This window comes from Pteropus medius, unplaced genomic scaffold, assembly GCF_902729225.1.
Source record: "Pteropus medius unplaced genomic scaffold, Ma_sr-lr_union100, whole genome shotgun sequence".
Classification (NCBI taxonomy): domain Eukaryota; kingdom Metazoa; phylum Chordata; class Mammalia; order Chiroptera; family Pteropodidae; genus Pteropus; species Pteropus medius.
In genome coordinates, this window is record NW_024349802.1 from 22,427,518 (window position 1) to 22,452,216 (window position 24,699).

General features: G+C 37.2%; 1 protein-coding gene across 12 annotated transcripts in view; it reads left to right on the top strand.

Moving 5' to 3' along the window:
* SGCD (sarcoglycan delta) overlaps positions 1 to 24,699 on the top strand; it is a 1,323,040-nt gene that overhangs the window by 1,131,537 nt on the left and 166,804 nt on the right. For all 12 annotated transcript variants that reach the window (XM_039836682.1, XM_039836683.1, XM_039836688.1 and 9 more), the window contains one exon: positions 2,733 to 2,834. In XM_039836682.1, coding sequence (XP_039692616.1) covers positions 2,733 to 2,834 — 102 coding nt within the window. The remainder of the gene's footprint in view (positions 1 to 2,732; positions 2,835 to 24,699) is intronic.

Genomic DNA, 24,699 nt, shown 5'->3' on the forward strand with positions numbered 1-24,699 from the left:
CACACATTACTTAGAGCAGAGGAAACATGGAGGAAGACAAAGACAGAAGCTAAACTTCCTCAAATATATCTTGTTTTGTATATTTGACTTTGATGCTCTATAAATAGTTTATAAATCCATAAAATAAAATTAGACTTTAAAAAAGCAGCCATGAAAAATAGAAAGGCGAGGGAGGGGGGAGAAACAATTGAACCTCACTGGACATCAGGTTAGTGGCGTAACCTCACTGAACAGAACGATTTCAAGTGATTCTGAAACCCAGTAATTTGACTGTACTTCCCTAGTAGGACATACTTTAAATATTTTTTAAAAGACAAATTTTAAATGTTTTTTCTTAATCATAGTATTAGTGTGGTAGTGGCATTCGTGTTCTGAAACTCTTCTGTCTGTGTATTGTGGGTTAAATCAAATGAGTAATTACGGTGGTGTTATTGAGAATGTGGATTTTTGGTATGGAAGAAAGGTAATAAAATGGTTAAGATTCTTGAGGTTAAACAAAAACTTTCAAGCCCTGAGTCTGAATTGAAGTTCCATGTGAACTCATAGTATTTTCTATTTAAAAACATATACCTTGTTTTCTAGCTTTGTCCACAGAAACAAGGGCCAATCCAGTAGCAATGAGCACCCAAAGTGCCCCAGGGCTTTTTACTAGAAATGGCTGCTTCCAGGCCTGGGGCAGGGCATGTAAGATAACTCTGGAACATACAGGGGCTAGAGGGCCATTAAAGACGACAAGGTCGTATTATATACAAATTTAAGGGTCAACTTGACGAGGCTCCCCTGAGCAACAGGAGGACACTTAGAACATCAATAGAAATAAAAACTGTGCTGGAATGAAACACATCAAAATATTTAGAGTGACATTTAAAAAATAAAAATCTTGTTGATCATTTTTGGAGGATATTAGGTAACCAATTCAATATTTTGAAGATCAGTAAATAAAGGAGGAAAAATCAAGTATCTCTCAAGTTTCTATGTGAACTATAATTTAGGAGAAACATAGTTGATTACATGAAATTTCTCTTGATAGAAAATCCCAGCCAATAAATTAAGGAGAAATAAAAGAATTATTTTTAACACCAATTTTAAGTCTCTAGCGAAATAATGGCTCCTTTAGGCAAAGATCACCAATGTCTGATGACATCATAGCAAAAGATATTATGTGCCTTCTCAGAGCAATACTGTGTGTGGCAGGCAGAAAAATGCCCTCCACTTCAAAGACATCAGTGTCCTAATCTCAAACCGACAAATGTGATACATTACATGGCAGAGAGGAATTAAGATTACAGATGAAATTATGGTTGTTAATCAGTTAATCTTAAAATAGTCAGATAATCCTGGATTATCTAGATGTGGATGAGGGAGGCAGAAGAGACATCAGAGTGACTGGATATGAGACAGACTCGACCAACCGTTACTGACTTTAAAGGTGAAAGAAGGCCACAAGCCCAGGAAAGTGGAAGCTTCAAGTAGCTAGAAAAAGCCAAAACGTGGAGTCTCCTTTAGAGCCTCCAAGAAGAAATGTAGTAGCTCTGCTGACATCTTGGTTTTAGTTCTTTGAGTCTTGGTTCAGATGTCTAATGTATAGAACTGCAAGATAATAAGTTTGTGTTGTTTTAAGCCATTAAGTTTGTGATTATTTGTCATGGTAGCAAAAGAAAACTTATATATTCTATTTTCTGGGCTGTATTCTTTCTAGAAAACTAAGTCTGAATCTGATCAAGCCTCTTGATCTAACTACCAATTTACAGGAAATACCGAGCACCTTATATGAAATTATGGCAATGTTCAGCAAAATTTGAGCAATGCTATTGGAAAAATGTTTTATTTATCAAATTGAGTGAGTGTGTGTCTGTGTGTGTGTGTGTGTGTGTGTGTGTGTGTGTGTGTCTGTGTTTACATGTGAGAAAGTGACCTAGGAGATTTTAGGAGATGACCTAGTACTTTATGTATCAAACTATTGCAGTATGAAACTTGATTCAAATAAAATAGAGAAAATAGATATTAATGAAATTCAAATTTTGACACTAAGTATCTGATGATGTTAAGGAATGATTATTTTTTGGTGTTGTAATTGTATGTTTAAACAAGGAGGGCTGGTGTGGTGGATGCAATATGTAACAATAGACAAATTGATAATTGTCGAAGATGAATAATAGGCATGTAAATGTTTGTTTTTTATTCTTTCTACTTTTGTATATTTTTTTTCAATATTTCCATAATAAACTATTAGTAAAAACAGTAGTAACTAATTCGACTTCTTCAGTGTGTTGTGAGCCAGACACACCTTGTACAAAGGCTGGATTTGACCAACTGATTAACAGTTTGTGATTTTTGCATAATTTCAGAAAAAGGATCTTTCGCTTTAACCTGGGGAATCATTCTTTTCTCTTTCCCCACTCATCTTCTGCCTCCATTCTCTCTGCACCACCTAACAAAAAGGGCCTCCTTCATCTGGGCAAGTGAATGACTGGCGGGCGTTGCAGATGGCTCGAACAGAATTTTCTTAGAATAAGTCAGCAGGAAGGGTAGTATGAATAAGCATTAAACAGTGCCTTCTAGTATTTTATGTATTTGTTTGGACCCAACCCCCCTCATTCCACCCTTTCCTAAAAAAATAATTATTAATTAATTAAAAAGGCAATACCTTTGTTTTAATATTTGAAAGCCTGAGGTATTTTGAAATTTTGACGAATTGCATTTTTCATGTTTTCTTTCTACCTCTATTTCAGGATGGAATGGGAAACTTGAGAATCACAGAAAAGGGTCTCAAGCTAGAAGGAGACTCAGAATTCTTACAACCTCTCTACGCCAAAGAAATCCAGTCCAGACCGGTAAGTTTCTGCTGAGAGATGGGATTATTGTTCCTCTGGAATCTAAATCTGAGGAAATTTATCTGCCATCAGGTGATTATAGAGGGTGGAGTAGAGGTGATAATACAGGTAATGATTTGCATTCAAATCTGAAGTCCTAAGTGTAATCACAGCTCAATTAAACAGTTGAGGATCTGAGAAGTAGTATCCACATAGTTATGAAGTAGTAGGGCAAGGATTTCAACTCCGAAAGGTAATTCTGAAGCTTTTCTGTTAACCACAGTCTCCTATCTATGTTTTTGTCATTCTTTTTCTTTTGCCATGATAGAAGTGATTCCTTGTTACCTTGCTTTTATAAACTAATATTATCAAAATTAATTTTTGTTTGCGAGTGATTTTGTTTGGTTGGTTTTGTTTCTTTGTTTTTTACTTTTATTATTTTTTGATGGGGTAGTAGAATTTGCTGGTTGGAAGGATTATTAATGCATTTGCTCTGCCTGGATTGATCGTTGTCCACCTGCAAGCAAAGAGTAACGGGAAAGTTCCTCAAAGCATTATTTGCATTGCATGCATTGATCACCATAATTAATGAAATTCAGCAACTTGATGCAGAGGGTAATTTTGTCTGGATGCCATCTAAACTACTGAGTTGTATTAAACTGAGTGCAACTACTGAATTGCCAATTAATTTATTTCCTTGAGAGTTAGAAAAAGGAAGGAAGCTGTGATGTTAAGGTCATCAAAAAGAGCAAATCAGTTCAGCTACACGATGATTATGAAATGTAACTAGAACTCATAGCATAGTGGCTTGAGCACTTAAAGTACCAAGAGTATTGTAAACATGTTCCTTGTCTTCGAGGAAGCTATATCCTAGAAGGAGTAATGGGCCAAAACTGTAATGAGGAGAGTAGGGTGATGATTTTGCCTTGGACTGATGGAGACAGTCTATTTTAAGCGTATAAGAATACCTGTTAAATGCACTTCTCTTGCTTTTTATTTACTTCTCTCATCCTGGCAAGTTAGTCAGTTACATTATCAGTTTGAGTTACTAGTTATACTTTAGATTAATAATTTTATATTAAATTCGTTTAACTCATTGGTTTGGACTGGCCATTTCCCTCTAATGGTTTTGGCTAGGTAGTAAATATTTTATTTTTTTAAAATTCTTTAAAAATACGGTAGTTAAAAAAACATTCTTATCTCAAGAGCCATACAAAAATAGGCTGTGGGCTATAGTTTGCCAATCTCTCTATATGAGTGATATTTTCATAAACATATAAATGTTCTGGCTAGATTGCATGTGGTATGAAAGAGTAGATTTTAGGATTATGGGTAGAATATATGTTAGGTAAAATATCCTGAAAAAAGTTTCCTTGCTATAGAATTACAGTCATATTAAAGGAATCGAGAAATGTGTTTTAGAAGAGTCTATCTCTTAGGCTAACATGCAGGAAGTGAACTTTTAGGAATATGTCATCCATCCTATCAGAAAATAAATAGTCATCTGATCCCAAGTCCAGGTACACTTGATTGGAAGATTAAAAAGTAATGATAATTTCAAAAAAATAAAAACTTATGTTAATATTGAAAAATTAGTAAGTTAAATTCAATAACCATTTAAAGAAAACAAAGTTTTAGAATTCACTGTTTTCCCATTGTTCGTCAGAAAGTATTTTCCTTTCAAAAATAGTCAATGTATAAAGCTTTTTAGCCTATATGTTTCTGATAGCAAAGTAAATATTTTCTAACTAAAGAAAACATTATATATGCTTACAGACATGCGTATATAATAAAATCCATCAGTAAGTCATGTGAGCTCTACCTGAAACATGTGCCCAAATTCATGCACTGTTCTCCGTTATATTCCAGCCCCTGGCTCAAGCCACCATCCTCTCTTACCCGCACCATTGTGATAACCTCCTCTGTCTCCTGCCTTGCACTGTTAGCCTCATAATCCAAATTGCAGCCAAAGTAGCCTTTTCAAAATGTCAAGTCACTCCACTCCTTTTGCAAAGGATTCTCCACTGGCATCCCATTGCCCCAGGAATGAAATCGAAACTCTTCACTAGATCTTAGAAAATCCTCTACCAGATGTTTTTCATGGAGGTTCTTTCTAGTCATCAGTTCATTATTGCCATTTTAGAAAGACCTTCCTCAATGAATCAATTTATTTAGCACAACAGCCATATATAGACATGTTTTTCCCCTTGTAACTGTCATCATTTGTCATTCTTATTCTTAAGAATATGATTTTAGAAGACCAAGAGATTATCTGAACTTTCCTATATTCCTCAGCCTTCTTGCTATGTCTAGCACATAGTATGTGCTCAATAGATATTTGTGAAATTGAGTAATGAATTATTAAAAATGAAAGCATCATTTAAATCTATCTTGCAGGAGCAAGCACTGTTAACAATTTAGTGTATTTCTTCAGGCATTTACCATAGTATGTATTTTTAACAAAACTATACTTTGCATACTATTCTGTACCTTTTTTCCTCCAAATAATAACAGTAAATTTTTATATCTAAATAATATTTAAAAATTTAAGAGCTTTTTTGAGGTATGATTGACCTAGAGTAAATTACATATATTTAAAATGTGCAACTTAATAAGTATTCACATATGTATGTACATGTAAAGCCATCACCACAATTGAGATAATTAACATATATTTCACCCCTAAGAGATTCCCTTTTTAATCCCTTCATCCTATGGCATCCACACAACTACTCCCACCCCTGACCCCTACCAACCACTGATCTACTTTCTGTCCTGTACCTTACCCTGCATTTCTTAGAACTTTATACAAGTACAATCAGATAGTTTTCATATCTAAATAATTTTAATAGATTGTATATGTAATTTTATCAAGACCTTTTTTTAACCATCTATTTGATATTCAATCTAATAAGATTTTTTTGTTGGTGGTTTTTTTTAAGTCAGAAATTGAGTCTCGGTTTGGCTGGGGAGAAATATAGAAGTGGCTCAGGGCATAGACCTTTACTATTATCCTTTTGGATGACATCAGAGCACAGAGAAGGGAATAGAGAATAACATATTAAGCACAGCAACAAAGGTAGAGCTAGTCTCTCTTTGAATTATCACAAAAAGTCAAAATATATATGTTGGATCAAAAAGGCAAAAAAGAATAAGGCTAGGAGCTGATGACTTGGCCTCCTTTCCCTCAAGCACTGGGATAATTGCCAGCTGAACAAAATTGGGATTCTGGTAGCAAAGAAGTTCATGGGAATGACTGTTGGGCAGGCAATCAGTAAAATTCGCCATACATAATTATGGCCTCACGTGATGCTCACATTAGTCTCACATGTGGCAGCTTTCAATTCTCCACCTGGCATCTTCAGCCTATTGGTTTTTTTGGATGTACCTGACCATTGCTTGTAGAATTATCTGCAATACCATTTCTCCATAGATCATAGCTGCTTCTGATTCATGGGGTTTCTCTCGGTTTTCCCATTACAAAAAGATCAATGTCCAGTTGCACTACATTTCTCAGCCCCTCTAAGTGATGATAACTAATGAAGCAACACAAGTTCATTGGTTTTGTGTTTCATTGAACTGAGAGGAATTGAAATTAGTTAAGCAATCCACACAATGTTCAATACTGTATCCAATTTCATTATTGAAGTTTACAACCCTGGTAAAGTCACTACAAATTGATTAGTATGATAGCAATCACCTTGTAAGATAAACCAATGAGAAATGTTCATCTCTATAAAAACTTCCATCTAGGAACTGAATAAAAGCCTTGGGACATTCTACCTATGCACACCACATGGATGCATAGCTCCTAATGGGTAAAGTATCATGCCGCTCAGAAAGCAGATTGAAAAGGACACACACTAAATTAACTATTCTGTCAGCACATCCAAAAACCAGCTTGTCCCTAGAAATACTACCTGAGTACATTAGCACGGAAATTTATAAAGTTAAAGGATACAATGCCAAAAAAACTCCGTTTTAAATATTTCAATTTGATAGGCATCTTTTTAATTGCTAAATACAACTACAAATTTTTGGCAGAAGCTACTAGTACATAGATCGAATGGCTATTAAGGAGACCTTTAATCACACAGTATCATTTTAGGCAAAAGCGGCAGACCCCTACTTCTTTAGAGAGGCTTCTTACCTTACTTCCCATGATTTTGGAACTAAATGGTGCATTTGCATAACTTAATGTGAAATGATAAGGGAAGGGAAACTAACATTTACTGAGCATCTACTACGCACCAAGCCTATAACAATGGGGAAGTTGCATGGTGTATTTTTCTCTATACTCACTTCAGTTACACTTGGGACTGGTATATAGGTCTTGGGCCATTGCTCTATTTAATTTAGAAGTTCAGGATAAGAGAGAGTAGAAACAAGTTAGAAAAAGAATTAAAAAGTTAATTTACTCTAAGAAAATAAAATAGAAAACTATTTCATAAGGTTTAAGAGTATTTATATCTCTTTCAAATGTTTTTATCCTATAAAAACTCACATATTTTAAGATGCCTTACTTACCAAAACCCATGTATAGAATTATGAAATCATATCTAAATGGGGTTCTTAGAAGTTACCTATACTAAGAGACCTTGTAACACGATGGTGAAACTCATGTGCTGTATTGCTGGGTGGCAACCAGTGCTACTTTTTGGCAGAAGAGTGATCTTTGAGCAATTTCTCAACTTGGAAAATTCTTGTTTTCTTACATGGGCTATTAAGATGATATTAATACTTATGTCGTGGGTAGTTAGAAATAAGATACTATTTGCTAAATCTTAATTCGGAATTTGACATCAAGTGAGTGCTCCAGAAATGGTAACTCCTGCTCTCACCCACTTCTTATGCCCTTACCCGCTTCTCCTAATGAAGACGACAATGATGATGACAATGACCATGATCATTTTCACTGTCAACATCATCAGATAGTCCAAATCTCATCTGATGTTTAAACTTCCTCTGAACCAAATAGTCTTTCACCCTCCTCTTGAATGTCTTCTTAATCACAAACTCAGTGCCTTCTAAGGAAATCCATTTCATAGTCAATAGGTTTTAGTTTTCAGTTTTTCTTTCATAGAGTGATACCCTCCTAATGTTCAACTCACTTTTTTCTCATTCTTCTGCTTAAAAATTTTTGCTGACTCTGGCACTCATAGGTTACTGACACAGTCTTCCTTAAAAAAAAAAAAAAGTTTTATGGTATATGCCAAGTACTTTATACATCTTTATATACTTTGATCCAGTAATGACATTTTCACTCATTTTATGATATAGAAAAAGCAAAACATAATAAAACACTTAAAGATTAAAATACACACCCATGCCAGTGCTTTACAAAAACCAGTTTGAGTATTAGTTCCTACTATATTCTGAATTCCACATATGAAATGGAGTTTGAGGGTATCCCAGTTTATCAATATTTATGAAAGTTGACAAACTGCTGTATACTTCCTGTAACTCTGAGCTGATCACCCTCATCATAGATTTTTATATTTTTATTTATCATGTCTGTTTATGAAAGGCTGAATTCTTTTCATTCTATTTTGATTTTAGTATGATATGAATTGACTTATTCCATTAGCCTGAATTACCGACACATATCTAGGATAGAAGTAAAGAATTTAATTAGAACTCATTTACACCAGTAACTTCATTTAATATATAGGGCCTTAAGGCTCAGAAAGGAGGTAGGATTTACCCAAGTTATACCTAGCAAAAGTCAGAAATGAAATCCAGGATTACAGTGTCCTCCACATCAACACACTATTTATGTGATAATTATTTTTCTCATGACACTGTGTTTAGTAAAATAAACTAAACACAGTGTCACGGCTTTTTCTCTCTCATGAGGAACAACTTACTGAAAGGCATATTAAGTCTCTGGAAAAATTCAGAAACACTAAGAAAAGGAAACTAGAAAAGATAGGATAATACAAGACCGAGCTTAATGATGGCTGATCTCATCACTGTGGTGATATTCTCTATAAATTAAGTGTAAAGATTAAATGAAGTAATTTAAGTGACCCTATCTTATCAACTATAAAGTAAACTATTAATATGAAAGCTCATGACAGAACTTAAATTTGAATCCAGCCCACAGATATTGTTTATTTGCCTCACACAGCATTTTCCTTTCAGTATGAATTTGTTTCTAATAAATATCTGAAAAGTTAACATTTTTTTTAAATGTGCATCTTCTGATTCTCATGAAAAATGAGACAATCTGGCAAAGCACTTTGATATTTCTAAGGTTGGGAGCTGAGTAGCAGCTGCTTTCTTTAGATGGGTGATTGTTCCCTAATTCTCCAGGCTCCATGAGTCACTGGCGTCTCCTACCCAACTTCTGAACTCGTGTCTATAATGGGCCCCTGCAGGCCCCTGAGGCCGCAGCTCCTGGTTTATGGAATTGAGGATGCATATGGGTCATCAAGCAGAAATTAGGTTGACTTCCTGGGATCCCTCGCGCCTTGTGACTCACTCTTCCTCACTTCTTGTTCCTCTTTTGCCTCAAATTCTCCTAGTGATCCGACTCCTGTGAGTTTTGAAATAATACGCAAGGTCAGGGACAAGGGATACAGGTCGCAGAGCTTCTGGAGGCTGAGGCTCCAGCCCACCACAGCCGTTCCCCACCAAGTCTCCTGGGACACACCTCCTTTTTGTCTTTATTCTTCTCCCCACTACGGAGCATGAATGGGGAGGAAGCAAGCGGGGAGAGGAAAGAGGAAAGTTGAAAATTTGGATTTGGCGTGCTCTGCCCGAGACAAATAAAGAAAATGGAACCTGCGATGGCAGGCAAACACAAGCTTCGTCTGCAGAGGCTCCACTGACAGTTTAGTGGTGATGAGAAGAGCCATGTCTCTGGTTAGTTTCAAAACCACACGAAGGCTGCGGTGACTCCTCAGTAAGCAAAACAGCTTCAACTCCCAGCTGAACATATTGCACACAAAACAGTATTTCCATGCCACTTGCATGGAACATGAACATCTTGCTGTCTTTAATTAAGAAGTTAACTGGACCGTGAAGTATTGCCCAAGTAAATAAAAGTGATTTTTAGTAAGTCAGAGGGGTACACTAGGCATCTTTGTATTTCTTTGCTCACACATAAATTATGGAGATTATTAAACATTGGAAGGGTCATCTATAAGCCCATCTGTACTGTATAGCTGGCTGCCATTCCTGGAGTATATCTCCCTTTTTACATGTTGTGATTTATTGTGGACAGTAGTGTGAACCAGCTGCTTACTCTTCTTTTTTAAACAGATACACACACTTCGAATATATCGACACTTAATACTATGGTTGATTTGTTCATTTATCCTGGGAAACAGAGAGAGTTATTCATAGACTTTTGGTTGCTGTAGAATTAAAATGGACTGATGGGGTTTTTGTCCTTCCTTTAATTTGGAGGAAATTGACATGTTTGCTTTTTTTTAAATGAAGTTCGTGCTGGAAATATAAGAGTTACTGAGGGCTTTGGTCAGATCTCACTTATAACTATAGTAGCCAGAGTTTTGGTAGAAGAAGGTCCAACTTTTGAATGAGGCCGAGAATGTCTAATTGTATGATTTGAGGGCCATTGGGCAGGTAGGCTACTCCAAGTTCATTTTTGTCGCCTGTCATGTCATGGTGTCCAGAAGTCCATCATTAGATTCTGGTGAATTTGAAGACTTAGAAATGTGTATTCATGCCAAACCCACACTGCAAATACTCCTTCCCCTCAGGCACATACACATTTCCACAAAGGATTTGAAGTCACTTAAATATGTATAGTAACATAGTAAGAAGAGGTATAATAAATTAAGATTAGTAAACATATAATTAGAATAGGAGGCAGAGATGAGGGTGGTTTAATAGAATACAGGGGACAGGCCAGAGCATCTGTGCAGTTGCTCTTGCTAACCCTGGAGTTTGGTATAAAGTTTCCAAACAGAGAGACACCATCCTTGGAATAAAACCTCTGTCTGTACCCTCTAGAGATGAATGCAATGTCTTGGACAGGGAGGACAGTTAATGCTGGCAGTTTGTTGTTCTAGAAAGTACACCAAATTCAACATCAGGGAATCTGGGTTCTCAACAGCAGTTCTGATATGACTTGCAATGATCCCTTAGCAGGTCATTCTTCTTCTCTCTCTGTTTCTTTATATGTGAACTAAGAGGTTGGACGTGACCAGGGCTTTCTACAACGTTTTTTTTTTAAACCATGGAATCTTTTTAAAGTTGAATTTTATTTGGAACCCCCAAATTGGCACCAGATGGAAGCTGAGCTGCTGTAGTTGGGGCCTAGGGCACTGCAGCCTATTCTCCTGCCCACCCCAGCTCAGGATTTTAGGACCCCGGGGTCAGGGGGAGGTCCACGCACCACAGTCTGAGAACTACCAGACCATATGAAAACCTAGCCTTGCTTCATCTATGTCTCTGTTCAAACAGCAATTCCTCATGGAGCCCTTTCCTGACCACCCACTGAAATGCACCCCTCAGTAGCTTTCTTTTTTGTTATTGTATTATATCATATATTACTCGGTTATATTAATTTCTATCTGTTCATTATATGTATATATTATACAATTAAATATTTATATACTTACCTGTTTTTCTTACGCTATCACTGCATAATCTCCATGACAGCAGGGACGGAGAAAGGCAGTTACTAAGTGTTGTTTGAGAGCAGGCTGTGGAACATCAACTCCCTTTATTCAAATCCTGGCTTCACCATTTACTAGCTGTGTCACTTTGAACAAATTGCTTGACCTTTCCTGCACCTCACTTTCCTCATCTGTGGAATGGACATAACAGCACTACCTCATAAGCTTATTACAGCATCATAACAGTTTATATAATTACATAACATTTATTACGTGAATTTTACTCTTTATAGAACAGTGCCTTTAGTATAAAGCACTATATAAAATTTCGATATAATAATTTATTACTATTAACATTTTTCAATTTCTTTTGCTTTGTTTACCACTGTATCCCTAGTTCTTAGACTAGTGCCTGTTACATGGAACGAAAGCATTTTTTTGAAGGAATGAATGAATGAATAAATGATATTCTCTTAGGATCTTTTTTTCTCAAAGATTCCATAAGAGCCTCTCAGGCAAGGAGATAAAGACAAATTTCTCTTTTATAGGCACTTATAGATTGATTAAATGTCTATATCAGGTACATATTAAGTATTGTATTATTGGAAGGAAGGTGGCTTGAGCTACTGTGTGGTACGAGTCTATGGGGGAGCAGGACAGACCAAGTAGGAGAGTTAAAAGTGGTACTAAAGATACTAAAAGCCCATCTTTTCCTACTTTGTAGCTTGGCCCTGCTGTAAAGCCTGGATTCATGCCATCCACAGGCTAATGGAAGCTCCCAGGTGTGGAGCTGTGTGTTACAGACAGGAAAGTTGAAGAAAATGAAATTAGCACTTTAGTGCTTCAAATCTCTGAGCTTCTCTTCCTCATCACTATGGCACATCAACATCATCTATAACTCTTTTGGTTTCAGGAACATCCCAGCCACCTGTAACGACTACTTGGTGGAAGACTGCTTCTTGCTTATTTCATAAATAGCATTTAGGAGAGAAAAGTATACATCACAGTCTATTGTGATTTGGTTTTTATTCTTTTAACGGAAGGAAGAATCCTACTTCGGTTGGGTGGCCTTCTGAGTATTAGGGGAGAATAATGGAGAGAAGCGAGCTTTAAGGAAGAAGGATGTTTTAATACATTCTTAAAAGTTCTGTTGTTTTTCACTTCTAACAGGTTGGCAAAAAAAAATTGTCAGTTTAAAAAACTAATTTTCTTAATAATGCAATCAAAACATACTCATCTCCTGGCAACACTTGTCATGCCCAGCACTTTATGTTGCTATGGGTGTGTTGCACTGTTAGCCTTAATTTTTAAAAAACTTGTTTATTGTTGAAAACACATAATTTTTCAGGAGATGTCATTTCAGAGGCTGAGAAAACACTTCTTTGCCATCCGAAATTATAAGCAGATGCTTACTCTTATTTTGATTTTGTGATCTCCACCAGCTGCTGAGCGTAGCCTTTTGACACAGTGCTCTATAAATTATTACCAGTGGTGTTTTAAATGGCAGTTACCTAAATTATGAGTGCGGGACTTTCTGTTTCCATAAATGACTCTGTTTCTATCAGCAATGATTCTTCGAGGCAAATACCAAATGGTCCACAAAGTAAATGAGGCTTTTAAGGCTGATAAATATTTTTCAGATGTACTTGTTGCAATTTGGAGGGTGTATGAGGTAGACTGGGATAAAAATCACCATGTTGAAAGAATTAGATGAGCAGACTACCTTATTTTTTTCCTTGCTTGTTGCAATAAGGTAGATTTTTCTACTTAGTAAAGCAGAGCTTCCATTTTGTAACACGAGAGTCATGGAAATAAAAGTGTCATCTCTCTACAGTAAAGGACAAGTACAGATGGTATGATAATTGCAGTTTTCCACTATCACCCTGTGTATATTGGTTTTAGGCCTCAGTTAAGGCTCAGGCAGTTATATTAAAAAATATGAGAGGAATGTTATGGAAAGATGAATTATTCGTAGGTAATAGCTCATTAATAAATGAGAAATGGAGCTGGCTTTATTTTTAAATTATTAATTCATGAGTATTCATGTCACTGGATGGATATAGAGTTCCCATGTTTGTTTCTGACTTCAGTTGTTAACAAACCAAAGTTTCGCATTTATTTCTTAGCATTCACCATAATTTTTTAACTCGTCTTACCATGCGAGTTTTCTGAGATGTGGAATTCACCCCCACGCTTTCTGTTACTGCCACAGAGTTCACTAAATCACGAAGGTTTTCTTTCATCATATCTGAGTAGCACTCTGGTTAGGGAGGTACAGGAAGAAGTTTAATGAAACGAAAACAGGATTTGACAGCATTACTTCAGAGTTAGCATAAGAAGAAGGCCAATGCCAACAGTCGTGGATTGCACGAGACAGCCTCCCACTCTCAGTGGGCGAAGATAGTGGGAACTTTTCCCTCATGCTCCTACCACCACAGCTCGTCACCGGGCTGATGATCCTGTGAAATTCAGCAACGTCGATTCTATGAGTGACTTAGTTTTGTTTTTTACAGTTGGCCCATATGGCAAAAAAGTACAACGTTTTAAAAAATTACCCTTGAAAAGTCACACATCACCACAGAGTATAGTATCTGTGGCTTTATGTGCACAACCCTGTACAGTAAATCTAATAGCCAAGAGAGCCACCGAGGCAACGCTAAGTAGAGGAAAAAAAGGCTCTCTGCAGATACCTGGACCATTCTGTTCTTGAGATAACTAACGAATTGTTACCTGGGAATGGGGAATGATTAGAAATTTTTTAAATGTTGCTAAGTGCCTGCAGGGTTTGGCTGTTCTGTTTTAATATTGAATATCTAAAACTTTAATACATATTAAAAGATTTGCTGTTATGGAGATTAAGTAAACTAATACATGCGAAATCACCTAGCAGAGAGCCCAGCCCACAGTGATTGCTCATAAATGTTTGCTGAATTTGAATCTAACTAATGTGTGATTATACCGTCATGTTGTAAAAGCTAACAGCCACAGTGCTAATGTGAAGTTATCTCGTTTATACCTTATAGTAACCCTAGGAAGGATCTATCATTTTAATCTTCTATTTAAAGGTAAGTACTCAGAGGCTTAGCAAGATTTAGGAAGAACACACATCTAATACTCCAACCCACGTTGACTCTAACACCATGTTCTTAACTGGAATGCTATATTATCTGGGAACAGTAGACAGACGTTGGCCTATGCTAACTTGCTTTCTCTACAACCCAAGGAAACATGTGAGACACTTGTCAGTTTCATGAAGAGAAGAGCATCTTAGTTCCTTTCTCTGCCAATCGCTGTTTCCCTGGCCATTCCCCACACCCCTACAGATGACCTCTGTTCTGCAGTTTTCCCATATGAATTATAGCTTCCTATGGAGACCATTTGTTCTCCATTTAAACCACAGATCTCCTAAACTGCCATCTCCAATTATATCATTACTTCTATCATGCCTCTGTTAGAATTGTATACAGTGTCTACTTGGAAATAATCAAGGATCCATGTTCTAATTAATTCTGACTCAGGAAAAATGCCATGATGTTCTAGACATCTTAGGTTCCGTAGATATTATTTTGTCCAGAACTTCAGACTACAAGTTACTGGTTTTTCTCATTCTGATCCCATCAAAACGAAACAAATGTAAACTTGTAAAAGCCTATAGAAATTCCAAATTTCCAAAGACCTGGTCTTTCTTAACTCTAGATTTTTATTTGAAACTATGGAACAGAGAAAATATAAGTGACTATTTTCTCAATTCTTGCAATTCTTCAAATACTTAGTACCATCCTATATTCATAGGAAAGAGAAATTAATTCATTATATATAATGAGTACCTTAGGGCATAGGGCTTAATTACCTCTGGGAACCTTCCTGGAGAAAGAATTCTGTCTTCTTCATTCTAAATTCAACTTCTCTTACAAATTCTTCAAGTATAAAAAGTATAACATCCCACTGCAATTCTTATTCCTTGAACTGTTCCTTCATTTCTTACCAACTAAAACTGAAGTATTTGCAATATGTCTAAAAATATAGTACATCCACAATGAAGTTAGTATCCTTGGATAAAATTTGTTCCTTTTTTTTCAGATGAACACTTTTCTTCCATCTCCTTCAGCTATTGCAAAGGGCGTGCATGTCAGTTAGTGTAAGACCATTAATTTGTACATTTTCTTGGTCTAGTAGTCATTAGTGGCAGCCTACAGAATAACTGAATGTTTTCTCCATCTTTTATATAATTTGTAATTGAATGCAGACACTGTATTTGAACACCATCTATGTATCCAACATTCTTTTTGTTTGTTTGTTTTTGTTTGTTTGTGGTAAAGATTTATAGTTCTCACAGTCTTAGTGTCACATTTCTCTCCCTAGCCCATCCTCTACTCCATTTTCTAACCTCTTCGCAGACTTCCTCGCTTCTAAATCATCCTTCTGCTTCTAGTCTTGCCCTAAGCTGGTTTGTTACACTCACTGATGCTTCTCTAATTTTGAAGGGTACTTTCTGCCTCAACTGTGGGGTGAGTTCTCCCTGTTTGACTCTGTAGCCCTCAGTCATCCTAGATTATCAATCTACCTGGTACCCTCTAATCCCCATGTAGAAACTCTCCCTGGATATCTCCATTGCCGAGGAAGATCTGAAACAAGGTGATTGATTGTGAAGGCAATAAAGCATGATATCACATTACATATGATTTAAAGATAAACTGAAACTGGGTTTGAAGCTCAGCTTTGCTACTTATTAGCTTTGTAATTTGGGCCATATTACTCGACATCTCAAACTTGAGTTTCTCTGTCTATAATATGAGGTAACTGATAGTATTATAGAGTTGTTTTGAAAATTAAATAAGAAAACATAGGCAGGGTGCCTAGAGCCATGCCTGGCACTTAGCCCATAGAAAGGGCCACTATTATAGTTGAAAGTTTCATGATAGAAGAAAACCTGGAGACCAGTCTTGAAGAATTGGTAGTTTGAACACCTCTATCATTGAAAATATAAATAAGATTGCTCATATTCATCTCCATATACTAATTCCAGTTACATTGGTCAGACAACTGATTTTGAATCCTACCAAAATTGTACCTTCTGAGCCGAAGCAAATAGAAAGGGAAATCTCTCTTTCTCAGAAGCCAAGAGCCATTTCCCAAGAGATGTCTATTCAACCCACACAGGCAAATACTGCTGCGATGATTTCATCAGAGGTTATTTAGAATATCACACACCAGTGTTAGCCTTAAAGAATGATTCAGGGGCTGTTCATGGGGTGTACCCACAAGGAAAATAGAAACAAAAGCAAAGGTAGGTAGCCCCACTTGGCACAGTTGATTGACTTTAATAGGTCCTGATTATGCTGCTCATATTCCATGAAATTAAAAAGCTTACAAATGTTATGAGCCATTACCCTTCCATTTAAGGGAGCTTATGACATGTTAGCAACATTTAATGAAATTCTTTTCAAAATGCCATCGGCAGACTCAGAGAAATTCCATGTTGAAATTCAACTTGAAGAATGGTTTGAGAAAGTTTGTTCTCTACCATCCTGTTTTTGTAATGCGTGGAACCCACCTCAGAGCCAAAAGAAATTTCTCATGTCAAAGGTGATTTGCAGGTATCAAGAAGTATTTCTGCTTTGACCATGAAAGTATTTTCCAGTTAGAATTTACGAAGACTGTCGTGTTTATGTTTATGTTTATAACAGGAACTCAGAATAGCCTGCATTTGTACACACTGACACATTTTAAAACTTAAGTCCTTTCTATTAAACTATGTCTATATTTGCCAAAGACCTAAAACATTCTAGCAAATATTCCAAAATATTACTGCCCACCCTGTCTTCAGTTAGCTCTTATAATTTGGGAGATAAGACTTTGCACAAGAAGACAATTAAAGCATAGGAAATGAGATGATTAAATACTGGATTTTGTGGTCCTGATTATTTATATAATAAAAATTCAGGAAATAAAAATATTACAGTCGGTTGAATGGGAATTTTTATGAGTATAAGAATAAAAGTAATGAGACATAAATTATTTAGGAAATAGTAATACTTTCTCTTAAATCTTTCATTTTAACTTTTATGATGGGGATATTTAATGGCAATACCCATTTATTTTGTTTGTTGTTTTCTGAAGGATTGCTGGCCGTATCACCCTCTTGTTAGTGACATCTTCTCTACTATTTTTTGAGGTTTTATGGGTCAAGAAGTATACTATATGCTTTTTATACATTTTCCTTAAATCTTTTTGGCGTTCTTAAAAGGTAGATCACTTTATCTCCATTTATAAGTGAGGAGAACCGAAGTGCAAGATAGTTAGATAATTTTCTCCGGCTGGTATGTAGAGCAGTTGCAATTCAAATCCAGATATGAATTATCCCAAAGCATATGTTTTCTATCTCGATATCAGTCTGATTTGGAGACGGCATTATATCAAGACAGCCCCACCCCATCCCACTGCACTGTGAGCTCAGAAGTCCTGTCGTAGGACTTAGTCACCTTTGCATTCCTTTGTCTGTCACAGCGCTTGACACTCAACAAATATATGCTGAACAGATGTGTAAATGGTATGTTAAATAAGCACAACTTATAATTTAAGTGCATCTTTATCTTTGTCTTCACTATTTCTTTAAAGTTTCAGTTGGCAGTGATCTTTTTCTCTCATGAAAACTTGGACAGTTCCTGCTGGGTTTTCTGCCACTTAAAAGTTGTAAACAGCATGGTGGTACTTTAAGGGACAAAGTACAGGCTCAGTTCAGAAATTTTAAATATCTCATCTAAGATATTTATCGATTCAAAGCTCATTCATAGTGAAGTGTTTGTTTTTGTTCCCTAGATAGAGCTTTTGGTTGGTGGCTTTCTCCCTCTGGAATTAGAAGTAGGGTCCATTAAGCTGTTTCCACTCTCGTCTTCTGCTTTTCTAGCTGTTGGCTATAGTTTCAGACCCTCTTAGGGTGGACATGGCAGACAGTGGGACAGTTGTTATTTGCCTGGGTGACTTTGTGCTTTCCAGGACTGGTGGATGGCTAAGCTGACTTCCTCTCTCATGAAGCATTTTCTGAATTCTTTGGGGGTGCCCAGCCCTGGAAGTATGATACCTCTCCCACAACTCCTGTGGAAAAAAGCAGATGAAGTATTCCATCCCTGGACATGTGCTTCATCCCTCCTTCCATTCAACATGAAAACGTCTTGTCTCCCAGCTAGCCCCCTTGGTCAGGACTACTGACGACTCCAGGACAGCTCTCTCATTCTTCTCCTGACAAATTCTGAGAGTGCACGCTCTTTTTTGAATTATTGGCCCTCTCCTGCTTTCAGTACCTTCCATATTTCCTGATGAGAAGTCTATGATGACTTCATTGACAGGGAATATGTGGCAAGATCTCAGGTTGGATTCAGTGAAGCCTTTTTCCATTGGGGTTGAGATTAGAAAGTAGGAGCTACCCAACAAATATATATTTACAGATCCCCTTTCTCCCACATCCTTGACCCTTGCATCTTCTCGAAGCCAGTGAGGATGTTCTTAGATATTTCATTTGTCGATTCTGTATATTTTTATGTGATATCTTACTTTGGAATTTCACATCAATTATATCTCAGTGTCTGATTGAACAATTGTTTTAATATCCTCCTAAATATTTCCTGTGATGGGCTGACTTTCAGGGTAAAATGATTAGCTGTATCACCTTAATTAGCACTACCCTATTCTATACATAAGGTTCTTGACACTCTGGTGGAAAGAAGAAAATGTTTATACCCACTCAGGATACCCAAATGAGTCAGGAAAAAAAAAAGGACAACAGTGGCCAGAAGAGAGATGTTTCTGCTTTCGTGACTTTTCTTGCTATGTTTACCACTCCAGGTCTGGAGAAGCACACTCTTTTCTTCATGTAAGGCTGACCCAAGGAGAGACGATGTATTTTTTCTTGTTGCCAAGCTTCTGTGGGCCTGTCCTGGTGTGCTTTCAGAAGACATCTTGGTTAATAAATCTCTCTTGGCTTTCTCAGAGCTTTAGGGTCTTTAGAATAATGCATTTGGCAAAAACTGCCAGTAAGTAAGGTAAGCTAACTGGTTGGCTACAGTTGATTCCATTGGATGCGGTGGTGATGTCACTTGGAATAGTTCACTTTACTTTTTTAAAGGAAGAAAGCAAAGGAAGTATTTGAAGAGCAGATGAGAAAAACTGTGATGACAAGACGTTTCCAATGGAACTGACCAGAATTTGGAGTTGAATATGTTCTGCTTTTGTGTTTGTTGCTTTCTTTTGATACCTTACTTTGCTGACTTTATAATCTTGGAGTATTCAAGGACGAGGGGCCAGATGACTTTGACTTCTTGTACCGGGGGACTTCTCTCTCATGATTGACTACAGATAGCATCTGTGAGTTTGCTGCCGTTTCAATCCCTCTTCTCTGTGACCAGGGCTCGATAATTGCTCTGCTCCCAGTATCTTATACAAGCAGACACTTAGCAAGTGTTTGTGAACCTAATGTGAGTTAAGCCACCTTCATTTCTTCTTGCCCTTCACTGCCCGTTATGTAACACTTTAAGAAAACATCTCTCAGCTACTTCTGTTTGTTTAGCATTGTGTTAAGTGTTTGGATATACTCAATGAATTATTATGGAATCAATAGAGGCAAGGAGAGAGGGAGAGAAGGAATGGAGGAAGGGGAGAGAAGAAAGGAATTTGGGGAGAGAGGTATGTCCTGTAGTACATTGTCTTGCCCATAGCCCAATTTTGCAAGGTTTTCACTATCCCTTCATCTTTTCAAATTTCTTTGCTTCATTCTTCTTTTCTAAATTAATTCCTAATTGGAATGTAATTCTAATCAAGCTACAGATAAAAGCTAACAGTTTCATATTTTAACTCAGTGGATGTGTGCATTATGGCAAAAAACTACTGGGCACACAAAAACCAAAATAGTGTTTGTTGGCCCTTTGGCAGAGCCTTTGAGGAGACCCTGACAGAGGATGCCATATGGTCCTTCTAAAACCATGTCCAAGAAGACACCACTTATTCTGCCTAGATCTATGTCTGACTTTTATGCGTTGGGTGTTTCTTCTGAGAGTTGTAGGCAAAAAGGAGGCATCCCTGCTGGACTGGGCACACTTGGGTCTCCTGCTATATGAGTTCCAGTTCTGACACATTTCAAAAGTTGGATTTCATCTGAAGGACAGCAAGGTATGTTCGGAAAACCAGTCTTTGGGACCACATAGGTCTCAGCCAAATTACTGAACCTGTCAAAGCTTTATTTTCTTCAATTATAAAAGGTGAATATGAACTCATGGAGTCAAAACACACATAAGCACCATGCAGAACAGTAAGTGAATAATACATTTTTTCTTTGAAATAAACAGCTCCCCTTCAAAATATGAATGATTACCAATTCTATCTTTATGGAAGTGAACAGGTTCTGAGAGGTTTTTAATTTATCCAAAGCTATACAGGCAGTTAGATCTTTAATTGAAGACTCCCTAACTCCAAAGTCCAATTTCTTGACTATGATGTCATATTGTCTAATCACCCTAAATTTGGTATGGCTAGGAATATGGCAGAAATAATGTATGTAAGCTCTCAGCACAATTACTAGTGCATGCTAGGAACTCAAACTGTAGAAAGCTATTATTATTTAATATGTATTTGATTTATTTTTATATTTAATAGTAAGTTATCTAAGAGAGAGATAGGAATCACAACTTTCTCTCTGGGGGAGGTAATTGGTATACCAGATTTTTCTGTTTTGTTTTCCATACTTATAAGTGTGGCAATATTTGGATGTCTTCGAGGAATAGTCTTCCCTTTTGTGTGTATAACTCTAGCTAAGCCATATCATTTAAATAGACCTTTAACTCATTCCTCCCTGAATATTTACGTGAGAATCCTGGACCTTAAACTTATGATTAATTTAACAAGTATTACTGAATCTTACATGGCATTGTAGTTTGCTGCTTTGTCTCATCACATACCAAAGTGCTGATGAAATCCTGTTGGGCCATGTTCTCCATGGTAGGAGCAGTAATGCAGAAGTGTGGTATTCACCCAATTGCCTTGCTATCAGCTTACTGATCATGCACAATTTTGATGGCAGTCAGTTCACTTTTTCCACAAAGATGTATTGTGTACCCCGTGGGTGCTGGGCAGGAGATTATGATCTGGAGATACAGTTTATCAATAGATAAGAGTTTACCTGCTTCCACTGAGTTAATAATCTAGTGGGAGAGGTAAATAACAAAAACCAAGTAAGCATCACTTGTTTAGAGAGCTATGAAGACAAAGTGTGATGAGATGGTGTCAGATTACAGAGGAGGGGCTAGTTTATAAAATGTTATTATAAAGGATATTTCTGAGACAGAAAGAAGTTAGCCATGGCAAGAACAGAAAGGAGAATGCTTCAAACCAAAGGAATATGAAGGCAAAAGCTTGGAGGCAAAAAGCTTGACATACTCAAGGAGCAGAAAGAAGGCTTACACAGCTGGAGGAGTAAGGAAAGGAAAGAGTTGTATAAGTTGAATATAACTTGTTTTGTGCTCAAGTACAACTTACTGAGTCCAACAGCTACAAGCAAGGCTATGAAGGTAATGTTGAAATGTTGATGGCCTGGGGTTTCATCCTAAATGAGCTACACAGTCAGGGAAGGATTTTAATCTGAGAAAGGATGTTTTTTCATGACTGATGCATCAAAAATGGACCGAAGGAAGGAACAACAGTGGGAGCAGGGAGACCAGGGGGAGACCTGCTCAGTGGTTCAGGTAAGAGACAATGGCAACTCCAAGTGAGATGGTGGCGGAGAAGATGGAGAGCTGAGATTTGAAAAGTATGTTGGAGGTACGGTTGACTGGAGCTGCTGAGACAAGCACGGGAGCAGGGAGAGGGAACAGAAGAGAGAAATCAATTATGATTCTTGGGTTTCTGTCGGAATGCTTTTGTGAAAAAGCGTGTTGGTTTTGCCAAGATCATAAATTAAGTCTTTAGCATGGATGGAGGGCAGCAGAAAAAAGTATCACAAGAAGGAAAGGGTAATAAGATCTAACATTTGTGGAGCCCCTAAAGTGTCTCAGGAACTATGTTAACCTTGTGTATGCTATTCAATCTTCTACTTTATAGCAAATCCTATAAAGCAAAAGCCATGGCATACACATTTTACATAGAAGAAAATGAAGCTTTAGATAAGTTAACTCATCAAATGTCATAGAGTTGGCAAATAAGAGCATTAGAAATTTAAACGAGAGCTATCTGTTTCTAATGTCTCATCACTTTCTACAATATCATGCTATTTCTGAGAACTAAGATAATGTCATATAGCTTATTATTTTATTCCTTGAAAAGTGACTAGCATTATGCTAGGCATCTGTTGAATATTCATTATATACTGGTTAAGTAATAGATTTTAATCATCAGTGCAAACACTTGCCTTTATTGAAATGCCAAAGATTTTGAAGGCTAGTGAAAATAAAAAATACCGTGTATATCAAGATGAGTTGATCAAAACAGTAGACAGAATATTAATGGCAAAGTTAGGAGGAAAAAAAAGTTTATTTGCATGCCTACTATGTGCAGGCACTTCTCCCCCAATGAACTTGCAGGTGAATTGATGATATAAAGCATTCATTCTCACCACCCACCCCCAAAATATTTAAAACTTTAAATACAAGCCATACTAAATGCTAACAGAAGTTCCAAGGGTGATTGCCAAATAGTTGGTGTTGGAAGGGAGAGCATTTATTGTATACTAAGCTGGTCAGAGGATTACATCCTGTGTTTGGAAAGATGACTTCTGTTAAATTTGGCTCTATAGGTTTGTTTGTAATTCACTCTGGATCAGACTACTCTGGCTCTCATCCACTTAGAGCATCTTTACCTTGGGCATATGACTACATGTAGGAACAGAGGACACTTTTATAGACCTAAAATTATTAAAAGTCTGGAGAGAAGTGTGCAAATTGTAAGACAACAAATTCAGTTTGGAGGGACCATGTGTTTGTGTATGTGCATGCATGCACACATGCATATGTAAATGTGTGTGTGTGTGTGTTTTGGGAGGGAGCAGAGGATGTTAATTTTTTTAAAGCCTTTGGGCAAGGTATACCATTTCTCAGATTGACACACTCCTTTTGGTGTTAATCCAAGCATTGCACCTATTTACAATAATTGTCTTGCCTCTCAAGGCAGTTTGGCTTGCGATGGATATATTAAACATAGTCACCTTTGAATTCTACTTCTAAAGGTAAGAATTTATCAGAATGATTTATCTGCATTATATGAGTGCATCCTGACTTTCTGGAACTAGCTTGTGTGAGTATAACCAGCTTTCTGGAAAAAATGAAGCACTTTTTCATATACTGTCAGGTAATATGCATTATACATATTAATTCATGTTATGCTCCTAGCAACCCCGGGAAGTAAGTACTATTATTATCCCTACATTACAGGTAAGAAAAGGTAAAGTGAGACTTAGAGAGATAGAGTAACTTGTCTTATGCCGCACCATCAGCCTTCCCACTTAGGCACTCTGAATTCAAAGAAAGATTTAACTTCACACCTCTGCTGTCTCCCTTTGATAATAGTCAACCTCATGCTTCTGCTGGCTGCCTGTAGCACACTGGCTCCAAATAAAGAGTCGTCCAGGGTGTCACAGCCAATCAGGGGCAATGACAGAGCAAGAATTCTAAAGCAGGAGAGCCAGGTACTGTTCCCAGTCTTTTGAGATTAGAACCTGCAGACCATGTATGTAAATTCAAGAAGACAGAAGCAGGTGTCCAAGGTGTGGACACACAAGACTAAAATCCAGATGAAGTCAAGGGCAAGTCATGGGTCTGGAAGCCCAAGAAGATTCTGATTCTAAGGAATTTCTCCAGGCAGAAGCCGCTTTACGATCTGTAGATATCAACAGGACCTTGGCCGGCTTTGTCTAGACTGGGGTTTCTCAGCACCCTCAGCACTATGGATATTTGGGGCTAGAAAATTCTTTATTGTGACAAGCTGTCGTGTAAGATCATTGGCCTTTATATAGTAGATGTGAGTAGCACCCTCACATATGCATGGCAGTTGGAGGACATCTGCCCAATGCCTCCCTTGACAACCACTGATCTAGATGAAGAAAGAATGCAAGTGAACCCATTTATTCATTTAACAGGTGCTTCCTAAGTGCTACTCAGTTTTAAGTAGCATGTGACTTCAGGTCCTTTATATTAAAAATGTCAGTAAAGCAGGATTCCGAAATTACAGCACCGGTCCAGAGACTTCAGCGGTTATGGCGCTGTTGTGGAGGGCAGGAGCTCTAGGTCTAAACCATTTACAGTTTATGCATCTTTACCTTG